Source organism: Dama dama, chromosome 3, assembly GCF_033118175.1.
Source record: "Dama dama isolate Ldn47 chromosome 3, ASM3311817v1, whole genome shotgun sequence".
In the NCBI taxonomy this organism is placed as follows: domain Eukaryota; kingdom Metazoa; phylum Chordata; class Mammalia; order Artiodactyla; family Cervidae; genus Dama; species Dama dama.
In genome coordinates this window covers 70,275,465-70,295,762 of record NC_083683.1, presented here as the reverse complement: position 1 = coordinate 70,295,762, position 20,298 = coordinate 70,275,465, and the positions used below count along the sequence as shown (strand labels likewise).

At 51.4% G+C, this 20,298-nt stretch overlaps 2 protein-coding genes across 2 annotated transcripts in view; one reads left to right on the top strand and one right to left on the bottom strand.

Moving 5' to 3' along the window:
- Positions 1-10: 10 nt before the first annotated feature.
- On the bottom strand, positions 11-14,092 carry DCTN2 (dynactin subunit 2). The gene is made up of 14 exons (XM_061131535.1): positions 13,909-14,092; positions 12,956-13,024; positions 4,881-4,977; positions 4,660-4,721; positions 4,208-4,306; positions 3,777-3,937; positions 3,441-3,588; positions 2,652-2,717; positions 2,411-2,449; positions 2,156-2,233; positions 1,993-2,064; positions 1,688-1,790; positions 1,485-1,576; positions 11-451 (listed from the first exon to the last, which is right to left on the bottom strand). Exons 1-14 carry the CDS (start codon positions 13,942-13,944, stop codon positions 365-367), a joined length of 1,209 nt encoding a protein of 402 aa, XP_060987518.1. The 5' UTR covers positions 13,945-14,092; the 3' UTR covers positions 11-364.
- Positions 14,093-17,202: 3,110 nt separating this feature from the next.
- The window catches only part of KIF5A (kinesin family member 5A), a 28,067-nt gene continuing 24,971 nt past the window's right edge, over positions 17,203-20,298 (top strand). The window contains exon 1 of the mRNA XM_061131417.1: positions 17,203-17,538. Coding sequence (XP_060987400.1) covers positions 17,410-17,538 — 129 coding nt within the window. The 5' untranslated portion in view covers positions 17,203-17,409. The remainder of the gene's footprint in view (positions 17,539-20,298) is intronic.

The window sequence follows — 20,298 nt, the reverse complement described above, 5'->3', positions numbered from 1 at the left end:
AGAGGCCACACCGAGTACAACAGCATTTAATGGTCAGAAACAGTTGTACAGTGTTAGAGTCAGCCACAGAAGCTGTGCTGGAGGACCGGACCCAGTCCCCCCCACACCAGGCAAAGCAGTTTTGGGCAGGAGCTGGCCTGTGGCCGGGCCACGTCCTCATCCCTGTGGCCTAAGGGGAGACCACCATTTAACATCCCCAGCTTCCACTACTCTTCAGAGGAGGGGGTTTAAGCCCCACATGCAAGAAGCCCTTGCCCCAGTGTCAAACGGGACGCAAGAGTTAGGATTAAGGGGAAACCCTGTGTAAGGTATCACGGAGCGCGAAGGGGCAGGGGTTACCCCGTCCTCCGTCACCCAGAGCGGCTCACTTTCCCAGTTTCTTCATCCGTTCATCAATGCTGGCAAAGTTCCCCTCAATTGTGGACAGGTTCTCACGCATCGTCGTCTGCACCTGGAAGGCGAGAGAGCTGCTTTACTGTCAGGTTCAGGCGCTCACCTGGGTGAGGACCGGAGGCAGTTCTCTTGGAGAAGACAGAAGACATGGAGGAGAATTCCCTGGTGGTCCAGCGGTTACAACTCTGCAGGTTCACTGCTGGGGCCCAGGTTCAGTCCCTGGTTGGGGAACTAAGATCCCACAAGCCACACAACAAAGCCAAATTAGAAAAAAGAAATGGAAACAGCTTGTGGGCCCCAGAATGGGAAGGGGACTTGGAGCACCACGGACCTAGCATGGGATCTGCCAAACAGGCAGGCCTCTTAAGAATTCCCATCCTGACTTTAACCAGAAGAGTTCTTTCATCTGTTTTATGTACTGAGGAGAAAATAGGATTTTGTTGAAGTAAGGGTTTCACTTGTCCAAAATTTTAGAAAACTGCTCTGGAGAAGAACATATGCCAAGCACTTTATCTTGACAGAGCTGGGATACTAGACTCCCAACTGCAGTGCTTCCCTCAGCACTGAGAACAATGCCTCCACCAGAAACAGGACTCGCTATGTGCTGGGCACTGCTTAGAAAATGAAGAGGCGACGCTCACAGCTCAGCGTTAGGAAGGAAATGGCAAAACCAGGTGGGAGCCTGCCTCCAGGCTTCAATGCCCACGTTGTCTAGTGTGCTGTGCTCAGGAACATCTGGTTGAGGACCCAGGGAGGATAAACCCAGCTGAGACTACAGAGAGGAACGGTAGGTCTTACAGGAAGAATGAAGGCTTACTGAGCTCTTACCATTCACTCATATTACTTCCTCTAAGCCATATAACTCTGAAGCAGGTACAATTTGCCAAATGGTGAGATGGAGGGTCACAGGTTAAGTAAGTTGTCAGGCGTCTCACGGCAACTGAGAAACCGTATGGAGACTCACACCAAACTCCTGCCGCACCATTGTGCCACCACATGGGCCGAGGCAGGACCCTCCGGAGCTGAAGCTGGAGGACCTTGCCTGTGTGCGCTGGGGAGGGGAGGCAGCCGACCAGCAGAGGAGCGCTCACCTGAGTCAGGAGGGCGGCGTTGTCCTTGAGGGAACACGCAATCATCTGCTGCGTGGTGTCCAAATGTGTCAGAAGCTGGCCAAACTGCATGGCTGTGAAAGGCCAGAAGGGCAGGCATGGCGTTAGAATCCGAGACCAGAGGGGAGGGAACAGGGTTGCTCCCTTTCCAGGTCCCCCTGACACCCCTGGGGCCGGCCTCCCACCTTGCTCATGCAGCTGCTTGATGCTGACGAGTCTCTGCACCAGCTCAGGAAGGGAGGTGGCGACGGGGCCCCAGCGCTGCATGGTCTCGTAAAGCTGGTGCACCTGGAGGGACGGCAGACGCCAGCCTTCAGCCACACACCCCGTCAGGGCGGGACGAGGGCCCCGCCAAGCGCGCGTGCGGACGGGGAAGCACTGCCCGCGCTCAGCTGTGAGCGCGCGAGGAGGTGGGCTGAGGGGTCCAGCAGGGACAGCACGTGAGGGAGCAGGACAGGCTGTCGGATGGGAGGGAAGATCTCTTCCTGACCTTGCTCTGTGTGTCTGCATCCTCTACAGAGGCTTTATGCTTGGCAATTTCATTCACTTTTCCCAGCACACTCTGAAAGCACAGATTTTAAGGTCCATAGTAAGGGCATCAGGCCTTCCAAAGTCACTAGCTGCCTGTAATCCAGGTTGCCTCCACTTAATACCTGTAGCCGAGCCTCCACTTGGTCCAAAACCGCAAGGTCCAGGGCGCCCACCTTCGCCTGCAACAGCTCTACAGTATCCTGGGGGCGGGGTCAGGACAAGTGTCATGAAGCAGACAAATCAGACTAGACGCGGCCACCTCATATTCCACTGAAGGTAATGAATAAACAGCTACAGGTCCAAAAACAATTTTCTAAGCAAACCCAATCATGATATCCCCTCTGTCATCCAAACACTCCAGTTCCTTTTATACTCACCATGAGGCAAGCTCCCTGCAGACCTGCTGAAAGGGGATTCTGATGGGGAAAAGAAGCAAAGAAGTCAGTGGTTCTCATCTCTCCAGGTGATTACCACCTTCTCCCATCCTTTCTGGTTCCAGGAGGCAACTACTGGCTGCTCCTGTAACTGGAACCTGTTCCTAACTCCTCCCCGGATTCTGTGGAAGGCAGTGCACCCTAGGGCTCAGGATGTGGGGTCAGAACAAGTGTAACAGAGCACCTGAGCGTCCTGATCACAGCGTACAGTGGCTTCCAGCTCCGTCAGGCGCTTCTCGAGTTCTGCCACCTAGGGGAGGGAGGAGGGGAGACTGGCCATCCACCTCCCTCACTCCTGCTGCAGTGGGAGGTCAATCCTGCTCTTGGCTGGTCTGCGTGCCCTCCCCTCCCCTCTCCCCACCACTCTGCCAAGGGATTTCTTTCTCTAGAACACAGCACTAATCCCAGTCTTAAATGAGACATCAAGAGGAATCAAGCATTCCCAGCACCCTCTCCCCAGATGTGATTCCTTGGAGGGCAGCAAGAAAGTCTCCAGAGCCATGTCTTCTCTGGCCCCTTAACCAACATTAGACACACAGACACACACAGACACAGACACACACACACACACACACACACACACACGTACTTTGGCAGCTTGAGAGAACTTGTCCTGCTCAGGCCCCTTAACCATCACACACACACACACACGCACGCACACACACACACACACAGACACACACACGTACTTTGGCAGCTTGAGAGAACTTGTCCTGCTCAGGCCCCTTAACCATCACACACACACACACACACACACACACACACACACACACACACGTACTTTGGCAGCTTGAGAGAACTTGTCCTGCTCAGGCCCCTTAACCATCACACTCACACACACACACACTCACACACACACACAGACACACACACACACACACACACACACGTACTTTGGCAGTTTGAGAGAACTTGTCCTGCTCAGGCCCCTTAACCATCACACACACACACGCTCGCACACACACACACGTACTTTGGCAGCTTGAGAGAACTTGTCCTGCTCGGGCCGAGAATGCAGCTCGTAGGTGACCAGGCTGCTATCTGGGGGGCTCCCGCCGGTGCTCCTGCCTGAACCAGCCCCTCTGCTGTTCTTTGTCGCTTCCAGCTGCAGCAGTAGGCGCCTGGATCAAAGCAGCAGCACTGTTATCACGACTTGAGGATGTGGGTCCGCCCGGTCACCTGCTTCTGCCTCAGGGTCAGCATTAAGGAGCAGCCGGGCCACCTCCCCCTGCGCAGCCCTGTCAGTACCTGGCTGGAGTCCCTCCACACCCCAATGAGCAATGATTTCCCAGCAAAGTCTGGCACCCACTTAGCCAGAGCTCCATCGGGGTCAGTAAGGTTGATTGCGGCATCTGGTCCCAGCAGCTTCTCCAGATGGGAAGCAACCAGCTGCTGCTTCAGGGCGGCCAGCTGTTTAGCCAGCACCACGGGGGTCAGCTTCTCCTCAGTGGTTGATTCCTTCACTGTTGTCTGGTATGAAAACAAATAGACAGTGAGGGGTGGTAAGAGTGAGTCAAGGGAAAAAATAGATCAAGACCCTTAAAAGATAGCTGTGGCTGAAAGTCATTGGGCTGCTCCTTACCCACTTACAGCACTAACTATAAATTCATGTGCATTCCCAAACTCTGAAAACCTCAGCCCCCTTAGGGAGGAGCTTAGGGAATCTTTCTCCTCCTGCTGGGAGGTCTTCCCCTGCTATGTAAGTCATAGCAGAAAGGCGAGAGGAGAGTCTATAGTCACCTTGATTTTTTCAACTTCAGCTGTCAGCTCTTGGACCTCATGCAGCAGTCTCTGGTACTTTTGCTGGGGTGTCTCCTTCACTCCCAGACCCTCTCCAAGCTAGAGAGCAAGCACAGACGGTGACATCACACCTCCTAGAACAGGGAACCTCAAGAATGTATCAAAAAAAAAAAAAAAAAAACAAGAATGTATCCAAACCCAGTTTGTAAGGGTATCATACCCAACTAAGAATCCACCATCATCCTCACTCAGAAGACCTGCAGAGAGCTGGAGGCCTGGGGACGCTCCAAAGCCAACAGCAGGGGGACAAAGCATGCTCCCCTGCATCCAGCTGGGCTCCTCAGGCCCCCAACCAGAGAGGAACCCGGAATCCCACCTATATCCCTGCTCTCTCTTAAATGCCCACATGATAGGGTCACTGCACTATTCCCATCAACACACAAACAACAAACCATCTCATATTCTCCAGATTCATATCCCGTTCTTTTGGTTTTTCCAATTCGATCTGAGAAATCTGCCAAGAAAAGAAGATGGAATTGAGGGCCTGATCAAGACCCACGGCAGTCATGGTCTCAGTGACTGTGAGGGCTTCCATAAGACGGCTCTTTCTCCAAAGCAAATGTCAGTGAGGCCTGAGGGCAGGCTTCCCCATCCAATTTCCAACCAGTCTCACCAAGTCCCTTTGTGCCCACTCTCTTGTCTTTGAACTTGTCATAGGCAGCGTTGGGATTGACAATGATGTGCTCCACGCTGGTACTCGTCAGCTCCTCCTGCAGAAACAGGGAGTTCAGGCCAGGGGCAGACTCATCCCACCTAGAACTTCCCCGAGACTCATCCCACCTAGAACTTCCCCGAGACTCATCCCACCCTAGAACTTCCCCGAGACTCATCCCCACCCTAGAACTTCCCCGAGCCCCCAAATCCCCAAGCCATTAGGAGACCGGGCTCTACTCTCCCAGGGGGAAAGGAGGACAGCTCCAATCCACGCTACCAACCCAGGTTCACCCTAGGAAATGAAAGCTTCCTGCTAAGTTTGGAGTCTCAGTTGTATGAATATTAACACCCTGATTCCACTGGGAACAGAGGCGGCACAACCTCCCCACCCGTTCTGTACATAAGCCTCCTCATCCCCTCCCCTTCCCCAGTCCAACTGGGCCCTCCCAGTTATCTGGCAACACGATGCACTCAGGGCAAGAAACCAACCTGACCTCTTTTAACCTTCCCCTCCCAAAAGTAAATTTCCTTGCTGCTGAGGAAGTCCATTTTCAAGCTGACCTCCCATCCTTGCTGGAGGGAAAGAAGAGCGATCAGGCTACTAGCTCCTGAGTATCAGAACCTGCATGTGCTGCTAAAGGGAAGGTAACAGCTTTTAGACACAAAAGGCGGCTGGCAGAGGACCTGGCCAGATGCCGTTTCCAGACTGCAGTGAAGTCAGGGAATGCAGGGGATACAGAGAAGAGGCAGATATTGTGTTACTTTGTAAGGGACATCTTGGAAGCAACAGCATAAGCTGTATCTGTTTGCCAAAAGCGCCCATGGGCAAAGGCCATACGGACATTCTGAAACAGAGACAGCTGCAGCACTTGCCTCTTCTCCCTGACCCTCTGCTGTTTCTCAAGCATGAAGCTCTTCCATAAGGAGGGGACACGGTAAACGAACTGAAAGAAACTTCACCCTAGAAACTGAGGCAGAAAGGTTCCCTCCTTACTACGTTTCTGTTAGCGGTTCAGATTCTAGTAACGACACCAAAACCAAGTCCTCCAGACCGCATGTCTCTCCTTCTATGTCAGCAGCCCGACAGGTCTTATCATGCTACTGAAGGCAGTGGAAGGAGACCTGGAAAGCCTTTTCTCGAGGGGTGGACATCACCTTCTACTGGAGGATGGCAAAGAAAGTCTTCTTCCTTTTAACCACAACAATGGTTCTCAACCCTGGCTGCACAATAGAATCACTTAGAAAAGGGGTGGGGGAGAAAAAAGGGATGGGCTCACCTCTGTAGATTCTGATTGAATTGTTCTGAGGTAGGGCCAGGGTAGTAAGCCAGTTTAAAAGCTACCCAGGTCATTCTAGTATGTATCCAGGACTGAGACTCTCTGACTGTCAGTGGGTACTAGGGGTTGACGGGGGCGGGGACAGGTTATGATGGACAGACATGGAGAAAGAGCAGAAGACACAGGCTCCACCCTTCATCTCTGCTCTTACGGAAGGAATCAGTGTGAGTGGCAGTTTTATAAACGAGGGAGGGGGCGGGTAAGGAGGAAACATCAACTCTGCTTTTCACCTCTTCAGGGAAGTGCTGGGCAGATGGGCAAGAGCTAAAAAAGATTAAGGGGAAATAAAAGGTTTCCCGTATCAAAGTGCCTAGGGGAAAAAACAACTGAGCCACAAATTCTTCTCTCAACCTTCTCTGAAGCGTTATGGCCAGAGCACCCACTGGTCAAATAAATGTGGTCTCAGGCCTCTAAAAAGTGTCTGTCTGAGATGGACTCACGTTCAGGAGAGAACATCACCCTCTCTCAAGTTCACCCTCAAGAGTAAGAACATGCCACTCCTCCCTCTGACGATGGGGCAGGAAAAAAAAAACACCTCTTTGGAAGGCACAGTCTACAGACTAAGGACAGAAATCACAGCTGCCATTTTGTTAAGCCCTTACTACGGGCCAGGCACTACACAGATGAGAACATACTCTCTTATTTAGTTTTCTAAAGAGGGAATGTGTGGAGTGAAAAAGGGTCCCCACACAGAGTCCGCGTGTCAGAGCTCCTGGACACAGCAGGCACGGTCAGCGCTTTCACCTGACTGGTCCTGCGGCAGGAGCGCGTCCCGGGGCAGAAGGGCTGCCCCGCGCTGGCACCCTCCCAGAGCCTTTCCGAGCGTGCGGCCCCGAAGGCTCCGGTGGGCAGCACGCCTGAGCCCTTCAGAGGCACCGCCTCTGCCAGTGTCCTGGAGGTCTGGGGGCATGGGCTGGAGGTAGTGCCATTACAGTGATTCACGAGATGGGAAAAGGTCAGCTGGGGTTGGGGCTGAATAGAGGGACAGAAGATTCAGTAGAGACCAAAGGACAGAGAACAACTGCCCATCATAGCACACCCCGTTAAAAAGCAGATGAAAGGTCAGGCTTCTTACCAGCTCCTTGTGGTTTCCCCAGAGGTGAGAAAATCAAAAGAGTTAAAAGGAAAGGGAGTGGGGAAATGGGGGTGAGGGAGGGAAAAAAAAAAGACAAAATTGTTATTAGCAAATTGTCACATGCACTACATGACAGTCTTCAAATATACTGCATCACAGGGCCCAGGGGAGCCTAGCAAAATTTGGGGGCCAAGAAATTTCAGCTGGGGTCACTGCATACCCCAAGAGAAAGAAGAGCTTGGGACCCTTTCCTCTCTGGTGGTCAGGATGTCGTGAAGCTTTGCCGTGAACAGCAGCAATTCAGGATCACCTGGGAACTAAGGGTTAGGTGTTGCGAGCCAGTGGCGTGGAAGAAAGTGGGGGCAGAGAAGGCTGGGGGAGGCAGGGAGAAGCTGTAGAGACGGCAGAATGTGAAGCAGAGGCTGTGGAGATAAGAGTCTGAGGGCTTGTAGCTGATTGAGGGTCCATGATTATTAAGGTGGGTAGTTCATGGCTCAAGTCTTCCTGTCTCTCAGTTTCTCTAGTTTTGAAGAATTACACATTTGAATGGCAGAATCAATCATAATGCGGGTGCTTATGTAGGTGGTGTCATGTGACTTTGTGTTAAGCAGAACAAAATGAACTTTCTAGATTACAGATGGTAAGTTCAATGAAATGCGAAGTACCTAACTGCAGCCCCATCCTCATTCAGTTGCCAGAGGAGAGGCAGGGCAAATCCTGGTCCCTTGTGAAGTCTGGTGTGTTTGTATCCATCTTGAGTGCTTGGAAACTCACCCTACACTCTGAGGGATCCAGAGCAACTCTGCCATGACGCGCTAGCACAGAGTCCAAAAGACACCCAGATTCACAGCTACCAGACATGCGCAGAACATATTTCTTCAACCCTCTGTTCACAGGGGTTGGAGGGTATACAATGTGGAAAACTGAGAGCCTTTCAAAAAGAAGCCTTATTTTAGCCCAAGCCACACAGATAAGGCTCCACTTCCAGGCAAGACTGGTTAAAGAATTGCCAGGAAAGGATGGATATATGTGTATGAAGAGACAAGATGGGATAGAAACAACTACATTCTGCCCCAGAGATTTCAGCTAGATGCATCAGAACTTCAACCTCTTCATTCCCTTCTCATGCCAGGGTGCAGCCCAGCCAAGACTCCTCGCTCAGCTCAGGGCAGAGGGGGACCCAGGCCCTGTGGCCTAAGGCTGGGATGTCTCTGCAGAGAGCATGTAAGCACTTGTGGGTGCACACATGCAAACACACGAGGGGAGGCGCACACACTTTACTTTTCTCTTGCCTCACCAAGCTAGAGGCAGCTTGATTAAAAACTCAAGGGAAAAGAGAGGACAATGGGCCATAAGTTCAAGTCCAAGTCATGAGGAATAAGCTGAATTGGGGAGGAGAGAAAAATTTAAACAAGGAAAAGTGGTATATGTATATTAATTTGTAAATCATACATACCACCCCCAAGTCTGACCTGCGGGTGGGTTGGGAAATGAGATTTTTGCAATAATGTCTGTAACCTGGAGTAGGAACAGTCACCACAGGATCCTACTAAACCCAGCCAACTTGATTAGAATTCTAAGTGCCTTGACCCCAGGTACATGACTCCCCAGTCCCTCTCATTAATAACCTCCCAGACTCCCCAGGGCTGTTTGGCTAAGTGGCTGTGCCTCAGAGGGCAAGACCTGAGGTTCTAGATCAGAAACGGGAAGAGGTCACTGCCGCTCCCTTAGCCTGTTCAGGCTCTTTGCCAACACCACAGCCAGGGGGACTTCAGAACCATGACGACAAGGAAGATGGATAGTGCTGTAGAATAAAACTGTCCAGGATGGACCAACACAGTGCTGACCATCCAACCATTTCTAAAGGAGGGGTACAGAAACAGGAAGACTTGTGGAAGCACAAAGGATCCAAGTTAGTCCCTTAAAATGCATGTAACATCCCTTTCCTAGCCCATTTACCTTCCTCTAAAGGCTTAGCATAAGGGAATATTAAGATGAAGTTTTCATCTTAATCAGGTATAATCCACACTGCTAAGAAGTGAGGACTGCTGCTGTCCCCCTGTTCTTAACCCTTGTCCAGAATGGCTAAAAGCCACTCCTTTTCTCTTAACTCCAATTCAGTTTGTGAAGGAGAAAGGCAACCCCCTTCCAACTCCTGCTCTTAAATCCCCATGTCCAGAAGTGTTCCCTTTCTCCATGTTTCTATCCCATCCTCCACTGGACAGTTTTATTCTGCAGACCTCACAGGGGAAGAGACAATGATTCATGAATCATAGTTGTGTTTCTAAACGTTGATTAGGAATCTTTAACCATGAGGCCAGCAGGCCCCTTAGTGACCCAACGAGAGATGCATCAGAATTTAAAACAATCAGCTGCGACAACAGCACAGTGACAGCATGGCATGCGAGATGGCAAATGAAAAAAACATGCAGAGAAGAAGCACTGAATGGTCTTACTTGTGCAAACTAGTGTCCAGGCAGGGTGGTGAGGAGGGAGGATGGGGGAAGCATTAGGAAAAACTCAGGTAAGTTCAAGTGCGCCAACAGTCAATGAACACAATCAAGCATACTCTGTGATATCCCAAACTGTAAGGAAGAGAACTTACTATTTCCCATTTCAGGCTGGTGGAGGGTCTGGCATTATTTACCCTTTGGAGAACAGAAGCCCCTGCCAGGGCCCCACCAAACTAAGGCTAGGTCATTTCTTCCCCTTTCACATGGCATCAGGATAGGTATGGCATAAAGGGAGGAACTAATCCTGTTTCTAGTGAGTTTTCTAAACTTACTCCCCCTTGCTCCAGCACTTAAAAAGCCGGGAGCAGAATGCCTACACAGACCCAAACGTAGGCTGTGGACTCAGTGGGGAGGGAATTCCAACTGGGAATTAGCTTTCCTGACAAGACATTTTAAGAAAAGTTTCCAAAAAGCTCATGGCCCAAATCAACCCAGGAGTGTCTGATACGCAGAGGGGATCCTCCTACACTGAGGAGGAAAGGGCTAGCCTGTGTGGTTTTCTGGCCCATTCACTTTAGAATATTTTAGCTCCTGCTAAAATTGTTTTAAAGGGATAGCAGGAAAATCAGGACCATTTTTACCTAAAATAAAACCTTCTACTATTTCCTCTTCCATCCTTCCCAATATGGGAACGGGAAACTTTCCTGTTTAAGTTAAACTAGCAATTACAATTTTTTGGGTGTATTACAGGGTATTATTTCCTTCGGCAGCCCGATTTCTTCCATAGTGGAGCGATCAAAGGAAGGTGAAGAGACAGCGAAGGTCGTCAATATCCTTTGACTACTTCTTTAAATAAAAATCTGGAGACTGCCCTGAAAGGTTCCATTAAAAAGCTGATCAAATTGGTTGTCTCCAGGGAGGAACTGAGCATTGGCAGGCAGCAATGGGAACAGACACTTTTTGTTCTATGTGCATATATTACCTATTTTAAAAACTAATAAAATTAAAGTTCCAAATAATCTGGAGACTAAGGCAGAGCATGCTCTCGCTGGAGTTAAGAAGGTGACTGAAACCTCATGGTTCAGCCACAACAGTGGTGGCGTGCACTGTGACCCATACTGGGTCTTGGGAAGGTAAGTGAGAGCGGGACCAGCTGCTAGTGAGAATCCAGGCCTCAAGGAAATGAGGATGCTGGATTGTCCAAGTACAACCAACTGCTCCTCAAGTTGCACACTTGCGTCAGTATTAAGAGCAGGGGCAGAACCATTAGTCAGCTGACTTCCCGAAAGCTGCCCTCGTAAGGCCCACAGGGACAGGCAAGGGCCAGAGACATTAGCTGACATCAGGAAACATCTCAGGCCTCCCCGACTCCCGCCGGGGCTCCTGAAGTTGCTGAGCGTCTCCCGACCCTGCCCACTCCTCCCTAGTGACAGTGTCATTCTGCTGGGCCTTAGGTGATGGAGGCAACTTAGTTCCTCTTCTGTTTACCATCCAGTTATTATCGACTTCTATACTGGCATTCTGGCTACATGCTGCAGGAAATGAACATCAGCCCATTAGCCACCCCACTAGATGCTACTAAAATAGGCTGCTCAGGATCAACAGGGAGAGACAGCCAATCAGGGCAGAAGAGTCAGGTTCTTCCATGCCTGGGATGAAGGTCATGTCTTTTCATTAAGAGATAGCCCATGATTTTGAAAGGAAAATTACAATTTATTTTTTGGTTTGGAAAGGGGACTGCTATGATATTACCTGCTTGATCATGGTCAGTGACAAAGGGACAAATTTCCATTCATTATTTCACCATGAAGGCTTGATATTTTATAGGCAGAGCCCTAGGCCAGAGCTGAACAGTCTCTGAACTATGGTAGCAGAATGGAGTCCTCAGTATATATACTCCTGCCCTTTGAGTCAGAGATAGCTTCCTAATAAGATATCTCTTGAAGTGAAGGTGTACACCTAGGTCCTGAGCAATGACACCATCTGCATTATCTTCAGATACTCAAGTGTGGGGGACAGACTGACATGCCAGCAAGTACAGAAGCAACACACACCACTCAGAGAGGGGACGAGGAAGGTGTTCCCCACAAAGAAGGAACCACTTCCACATGGGGGAAATCAAATAAGGAATAAGTGAGTAGGCCAAGCCATACATTATAAGCCAGCAACCAGCATTCTCCAGAACTAACCAGCCCCACAGATGTAGCCACAGGACTCACAGACACACATACAGAGCCTGTTCCCACTGACTCTTGGTCACCACTTTTCTGAGATCTCACACCATCAATGTGACCCTAGCCCAGCTCTCCTTGCAAATTATAGAACCTAAAATACATCCTATAAGACATGTGAACAGATCCTTGCTCCCCTTGGCACTTACACTCAGAGTTTCCACTATGTTCACGTCATTCACTCAATTATTTTCTTTCATGTTTCCTACATGTATCCTAACTCCCCCATTAGCCTGGGGGATTTTTGAGGGCAGGGACATTTCTTTCCTCTGTACTGCACAAAATGAACACAATCAATAAATAATGCGAAGTGGTTTCCCTTATGGTTAAAATGTGTCCACAGCTAATTCCTTCCTCTTGAGTTCTTCCTAAATCTGAAAGTGCTATCAAGTCCTCTCCTCTGCTAATATGAAACATCTATGTTCTTCATCAAATTCGTTCTGCTCTGACCAGCTCTCTTATCTTTCTGAAGTCTCCAATTCATTTTCCTTGCCTAGTGGATTCTGGATACTCATGTAAAAGAGTATTCCTCTATACTTCAAAGTCTAGCTTGTTAGGATGTTAATGAACATTGAGTAAGCGATATATTTTATGAAACAGAAGGTCTAGGTCTTAAACTCATGCACTTTTTAAGTGCTCAGGCTTCATGATTCATTACCATGGACTAGCATTACTGAGGCTAAGTCACTAGCACCCAGCCTGTTTTGAGATATTTCAATTTTATTTAAAAGGCCTAAGTATCCAGCCTCTTAGTTTTAATTCCACTGACCTGACTCTCCTTCCTGGCACTGCTCATTTGCAAGTCCTGCAACCTACGTACCACCCAGGCTGGGTTGGCATACCCGCTTATTGCTGTGGCTCGCCAGAAGAGGGAAAGGGCCTGCCTGGTAGAGAGAGATCAGAATCCACAGGAGTCCTGAGGCAGCACATAGTCTTACCGCATCAAACTCTGCTTGATCATCCTCAGGCAGGTCGCTGGTTTCATAAACATCTGGCTCGTTCCTGGCCTGCAGGTAAAAGCAGCGACCATCCAACCTCACCACCGGCACTACCCACCCACACCCCTGACCCCACTCCCTCTGAACAAGTGAAGAGAAGTCAGGCTGTGATGCCAGGATTCTGCCCCTTCTTTCACCTGCTGGGTGAACAGCATGTCACCTCCCATGTCTTAACAGGGGTGGGGATAACAGTGGGGATGACTGATGGTAAATGGTGAGTGTTAAGTGATTGACAAAGATGTTACCCTGCATCTGAAGGGTGACGCGTCCTCGGCAATCAGAAGTAGGAGAGGAGCCGTCATTAGGCCTTGCACACGCTACCCTGGCACAAGGGCTGAGAGTGACTCAGGGCCTTAGTACACAAGGTCCTATTCCAACCCCCCACCCCGTGAATGCAAGTAAGGCAACAACACAAAGGGAGGTACAGGCCGGCATGTGCGCGGCTTGGGGAGGAGGTTCCCTAGAGGACAGGAGTTCTCTATCTGGGGTTCTGTCACGGTAACCTCCTCACTCTTTGCAGAGTGAAGGCCATCACCCAATGACCTGGTTTGTGTGTCTGAGGTGGGGGTGGGGGGCTTATGGGAATATCTGGGGAGACACGGGAGGTGTAGACACGGATGGATAAGCACGAGAGAACAGTGGTAAGTGCCTGGAGACCATTTCTGGGCCGAGAAACCGGCGACTGCCGGAAAGGGGCCTTGTAGGCGGTCGCAGAGTCCAGCCCAGTCGGGCCGGAGTCCGAAGGGCACTGGGGCCGGTCAGGGAGCTGGCGGCAGGAGCCCTGGGGGCTGAGGGGGGGTGCAAGCAGAAAAGGCCACGGGTTGGTGTCTGTTGGGGGTCTTTAGGAGGTTGGGGGCGCGGTCTTGGGGAGCCAGGGCCGGCCGTGTACTCACAATGCCGGGAAGGTCGGCGTACTTAGGGTCCGCCATGGCGGCGGCGAGGCGGGGCTGGGGGACCGGGGCCTCGGCAGAGCCGGGACCGGTGCTCGGGTTGGGGAGAGGATGTGTCCTGGTCCGGGTTAAGGCGGCCGCGAAGGGAGCGGCGGAGGAGGCGGAGGAGCAGGAAGTCTCGCGACAGGAGCAGTACAGGGGAAGGGTGAAGCCAAAAGTCGCGAGAGCAGCCCGCCACCACACCCCTGGAGAGGCAGGGATTGGCGAGAACGAGGCCGGGAATGAGGTAATGGCAGGAAGCCGCCGCCTAGGATTGTGGGATATGCAGTCTTGGCCCACCCGGCTTGGGCGGGGACCGACGTTAACGCGCTTTGGGAGCTGTGTCGCCTACTTATTTTCTTTCGTCTTTATAGCGAGTCTGTGAACGAGCTTTTACAATTCCTGGTTTTCGGTGGATAAAGTTGTTGTTCAGTCGCTAACTCCTGTCTGCTGCTAAGTCGCTTCAGCCGTGTCCGACCCTGTGCGACCCCATAGACGGCAGCCCGCCAGGCTCCCCCGTCCCCGGGATTCTCCAGGCAGGAACACTGGAGTGGGTTGCCATTTCCTTCTCCGGTGATTGAAAGTGAACAGTGAAGGTGAAGTCGCTCAGTCGTGTCCGACTCTTAGCGACCCCATGGACTGCAGCCCGCCAGGCTGCTCTGGCCTCCACTGTCTCCCACAGTTTGCTCACATTCATATCGATTGAGTCGGTGATGCTATCTAACCATGTCAAGCTCCCAGAAATGAAATGACTGGGTAAAAACAACACAACTCGGTATGCTGAGGCACAGCCAGGGCTTTGAAACAACAATGTGTAAATTTAATAGAGATTTAATTATGTCGGGAATGAGAATGTTAACTAACCTCAGGTTAGGGCAGTCAGATAAAATACAGAGCACTTAGTTAAATTTGAATTTCATATAAACAACTAATAGTCTTTACACTATAAGTATGTCCCATAGGATATGTAGGACATACACATATCCATACACATGTCCCATAGGATATGTAGGACACACACATAAAAGACACATTTTACTGTTTTATCTGAAATTCAAATTTAACGGGGCATCCTGTTTTTGAATCTGGCAATTCTACCACAAGTTCATAAATAAACACTTGGTAGCACCCTCTGTGCTCTTAATCCCTTCACTAATGGTTTTCAGACTTTTGAATTTCACAGTTTAGTACAATTAAAACAATATCAAACCTTTTTGAGGATAGGCATGGTATTGCTACTTTTTTATTTTGCCAAGTAAGTATTTGCCAAATCTATTCCCTACTAGTACCATCATTACTTAGTAGAAAAGTACAGAAGGACATACAGTACTCTCAGAATAAAAGATATTCCTTTGAAACAAATCCAGCTTTATGAAAAACCTGCCGCATTCACATTGTGTGGTGGTTTTTTTTTTTGCTGGGAGGGATCCATGCACAGTAAACTTTTGTCTGACCCTGCATTGACTAGCATTTTGAAACCCCTTCACTAAGGATGTCATCCTGGAGCCCCTGGGGGCCTAAGATTGGGATGTTTCCTGAGCTTGCAGGATGCTGCAACAATTAGAAATAGTGCCAGACCAAGTGACTGGAGAGATGCCTGTTTTCCTGAGTTTAGAACTCATTGTCATTCTGTGTGTACTCTCCTGGCTCCTCGCCAGGCCTTTCTCTCCACAGTGCTACTGCCTTCCCATCCAGTTTCTTATGCTGAACCTCCTTCCTTCAGTTTCCTTAAGATTCAGGGTGGGGGAAAAAAAAAGATTCAAGGTGGGTTAGGGGTATATGTCCAACTCAGAACCCTTTAGTTGTGTTCTGAGTGGTTAGGTCTTGTTTGGCCAGGCCATCATTCTCTCCTTCTTGCTTCAAGTGACCTTAGACACTTACCAGACAATTGCTAGGCAGAACCTCTCTCCCTCCTTCCTTCTTCTCCCATCACCCTGCTCCTCCCCCTGGCCTAGAGTCTCAACTCCTGCAGTCTAACTCTGTTGGCCAGCAGAGGCCCTGTGACGTGGAGAAAAATCAATCCCGCCAGCTTCTAGGTGGTTCTGCCCAGGGGCTGCAGCAGGAGTCTGACCGGAGGGGAGGAAGGACATGGAATTTCTAGACTTGGCTCTGTCTCTGTCTCTCTCTTTTTTTTTTTTTTGCCAGAGAAGGGGGAGAAACAGAAGAAAGGCCTAAGAAAGGGGCTGGAGTCTTGGGACTGTTCAACAGTACTGCCTAAACCTGCCTGAAGCCCAAATGCAGATGTCAGCTCTAGAGGGCCTTTCTTCAAGCCCCTCTGGCCTTACCCACCACCATCATCTCTCCTCCATCACTGCTTTATGACTTCCTCCCTCTTGCAAAAGTTCCTCTGGGCCACCACCATCCCAGCCCCAAACTATGAGGCAAAAATGAGAATTACCTGCTTTTGAATTCTGATAGACCAAAATAGGAGCCCTGGTAGCTCAGCTGGTAAAGAATCCACCTGGCAATGCAGCTTCGATCCCTGGGTGGGGAAAATGCTGGGGAGAAGGAAATGGCAACACACTTCAGTATTCTTGCCTGGAGAATCCCATGGACAGAGGAGCCTGGCAGGCTACAGTCCATGGGGCCGCCAAGAGTTGGACAGGCCAAAATAGGAGACCACAGGCCAAAATAGGAGACCTAGTGGGGACCTAGTGTCTATGTGGGGGAGAGAGTAGAGTCCTTTTGGATGTAGGAGGGGAAGGGAAGAACCAGACATCCCTTGACACTCCTCTTTGAAAACTGGACCCTGGACACCCACCCCCATAGGGGTGCACGTAGCTGCCCCTGAAGGTTTGAGTGAGCTGAGGATATTTGAGAGGGTTGTGGGGAGAGAGAGGAGGAGACGTGTGCCGCCATCTGGAAAGAGGACTGTGATGGAGGTGAAGGATGCCCTGGAATAACGGAGGTGTCAGCGCTGTTGACTGCCTCCGACGGGCAGAAGGGCCCACCTCCGATCCCTTAGCCCTTCCAGGGGGGTGGAGTCCGAGGGAGGGACAGACGGGTCAGGGTTGTGAGGGTGGGACCCAGTGGGTGACTTGGGTGGGGAAGGGGTGAGGACACGTTAGTCTCCGAGCGTCAGGAGTGGGGAGAGGAGGCGAGGAGAGAGCAGAGGTGCCGCGGTCCGTCGGTGGGCGCCCCGGGGCGGCAGCCCCCAGCCAGGGAAGCCCCGCCCCGCTCCTCCGTCGCCGCCCCGCCCAGGCCCGCAGCGCGGCGCTGCAGCGCGAGGGGCGGAGAGGCAGAGCGCCGAGAGAGGACCAGACGCCCAGGTCGCCCGCATCCCGGTGCCGCAGGAGAGAGGAAGCGCGCCTCGGCCCTGCTCCCCAGCCTTCGCCCGCCTCAGCTTTCTGAACCCCCGGAGACAGAGCACCTGTCCTCCGCCTGGGCCTCAGCTGAGCCCCTCTCCTCCCGGAGCACACGCGAGCTCTGCAGCCGAAGTGCCCCAGCCCCACGCCGGCGACCACCATGGCCGAGACCAACAACGAATGTAGCATCAAGGTGCTCTGCCGATTTCGGCCCCTAAATCAGGCCGAGATTCTGCGGGGGGACAAGTTCATTCCCATTTTCCAAGGGGACGACAGCGTCGTTATTGGGGTGAGTGCCGCCCCTGGAGGGAATTTCGGAGAGGGGGCAGGATCTTTTACCCCCGCCGAGCCTCAGCCCCCAGCCTGTCTCAGCTCCCTCTCCCCGCCGCTCATCCTCCTCCATCCTTTTAGCCGCAGCCCCTCCTCTCCCTGCATCAGGATGGCTGGGTGTGGCCTGTCCGGGCCGGCGGCCGAGTCCCGGCAGAGTGGGAGGGGGCTACTATCCCGCGATCTGGGGACCGGATTCCCCTTTGCTACTCCCTGCAGCGTCCCCACCCCTAGGGCCAGTCCCGTGTTTTTCTGACGTTTTCCCTGTTCCCTAGGGAAGGCGCATCTTCCCTTTGTTATTGGCTCAGAATCTCTACCCCCCACCTCCCAGGAGGGGAAGGGGAAGATAGTGGACTGGCTAGATGGGAGGCGGGTTGTCCAGGGTCTCTGCCGAGGTACACGTGAGGGTGGACCCTGGGGTCAAGGCCTCCATCACCCCCTGAAGTAGTTACAGCCTGGACTTGGGGGGAGGGCACAGGTTTGGTGAAGGGTTTTCAGAGAAGGAAATACATTGGTGCCACACCCAGTTTGGGGAGGGGGATCCTCTAGGTCCTAAAGAAATGTCTGCCTTTCCCTCCCAGGTATGGTAGGAAGAGGATTTCAGACTCCTCAACTCACCCTAACAAAAATAACCAAACCCTGAGATCCTATCAAGCAGTTGCTTATTCATCCTTTCTCTTGATGATCCAGTACAAAGTAGCAAGTCACCTACCTTGTCTTGACAGCCCCTACCCTGGAAGAGACTATGAAGAAGGAGAATTAGTATTTACTGTGCTTTTTACTCTACATACATCATTTGATCTTCAAAACAACACTCTGAAGAAGGTATTAATATTTCCACTTTACAGATGAGGAAATTGAGGCCCAAAGAAGTCGAATGACTTTCTCAAGGTCACACTGTTAATTCATGGATCTGAACCTAAATCTGTCACTCCAAAGCTCACATCTTTCCTTCTGTATGACATTACTTCCACAGATTTCGGTTCTGGACTTTTAGCTGTGGTAGCCCCCAAGGGATTTCTAGGGAATTCCTCCCCTCCCCTCCTTTCCTGGGCCGGTTGGGACTGTCAGGCTATGAGGTGAAAGGATTTGGGGTTGAGTCCAGTAGGGAGTAGGACTTGAGGGGTGCTGGGCCAGGACACTGTAGCTGGTTCAAGAAGGGAGGAGCCCATATAAGGGCCATCCTCAAGGTCAGGGGCACTTCTTATGTATCTTTGATCCATAGTACTTGGCACAGGACTTGATTGTTGAAGGAATGAAGGAAAGAAGAGGAGGGAGCCTGGGTCTTCGGAGTCGGTGAGAACGGGACTTTGAGTAAACACGCCTAGGAAGAGACTTGCCGACATGGCCTGTCCCCAGGGGCTCTAGTCTGTCACCAGTCTCTCTCACCTCCACTGTGGACTCAAATGGGTGCTTTTGCCTTGTGTATGTGCTTATGTATGTATGTTTGCCACATAGAGAGGGCCCCTGTCTCTCTTTGTCTCAGGAACCTTAGACCTTGCAGGCTGATCCGTCTGGCCAGGCTGAAATAATGCCTGGATCAACCCTTGGGGCCTCCTTTCTGAATAGTCTGGACAGTGGGTGTTAGCCATGAGAGTTAGGGCTTGAGGGCCCCCTGAGACAGAAAGGCTGAGAAAGAGGACCAAGGTGGTTATGGAGGAACAAACCCACAAAAGGCTTCCACTTTTAAGCCTAACTTGCTTGCTCTAGGGTGTTTAGGTTTATCTGAACCAACTCCCTTAGGCTCTCTGGGGCATCCATCCTGGCATGGTGGGCACGGGGCATGGGGTGATGTTGGGAGAAGGAGTTGTGTTGATCCATTTCATTCCCAGCTAAATAGGAGAGACCCGGCGGAGGTGGGAGGGGGGAGAGATAAAGAGAGGCCCAGGGCCCCCTGCCAGTGCAGATTTTATCTTACTCCACAGCTGTTCCTTCTTTATCGGTTTCGCCTGATATTTGCAGGGCTGGACCTCTGTCTCGCTCCACATCTTGCCTTGCCCTAGCCCTTCCTGTCAGTGTCTCTTGCCAAGATAAGTGCTTATGGGGGGCCATTTTGTCTCAGGCAGCATCCTTGGTGCTTGCCTTCCCAGGCTTTCTGTTCACTCCTCGTTCAGGAGGATGAGGGCTGTAAGTGAAGTGATTGTGAGGAGTGCCTTGAGGGTCCCAACAAAGGGAAGGAAGTCCCCCACCCTCCTTCCTCTGTCTTCCTCCAGCTCCCTTTGGGGCCCGTGTGTGGGAACGGTCTGAGGAGTTAATGGAGGAAGCTGCTTCAGGATGTCTGGGAAGGCTGAAGGTGGCAGAGGCTCTTCTCTCTCTCCAAGCCCAGCCCCCTGCTCCTCCTGTGATGGCTCTCCGCTCTGCACTGCGGCTAGCTCTGGGCTACAGAGTCCCTAATGTTCGTGGGCTTTTTCTGCTGGGCAGAATGTAGGAGAATAAGCTGGGAAGACAGCTTCGTGAGCCTCATCCCCCTCCCACCCCACGACTTCTCCCTGAAATCTGGGGGATGGGGCTTAGCCCACGTTAATGGCCTGAGTCATAGTGGAAGGGTGTCTGGGTCACTGTCTGTGTGCTGTGTACCTCGTCTTGCTCTTTTGGTCGCTGGGAATCCACCGTGACTTTTTAAGTGTGCCCATCTATGTGTCTCTCTGCCTCTGTCTTAGCTGTGCATCCATACCAGACATGGGAGAATGGCAGTAAGGAAACCCATAGCCTCTCTGCCTTC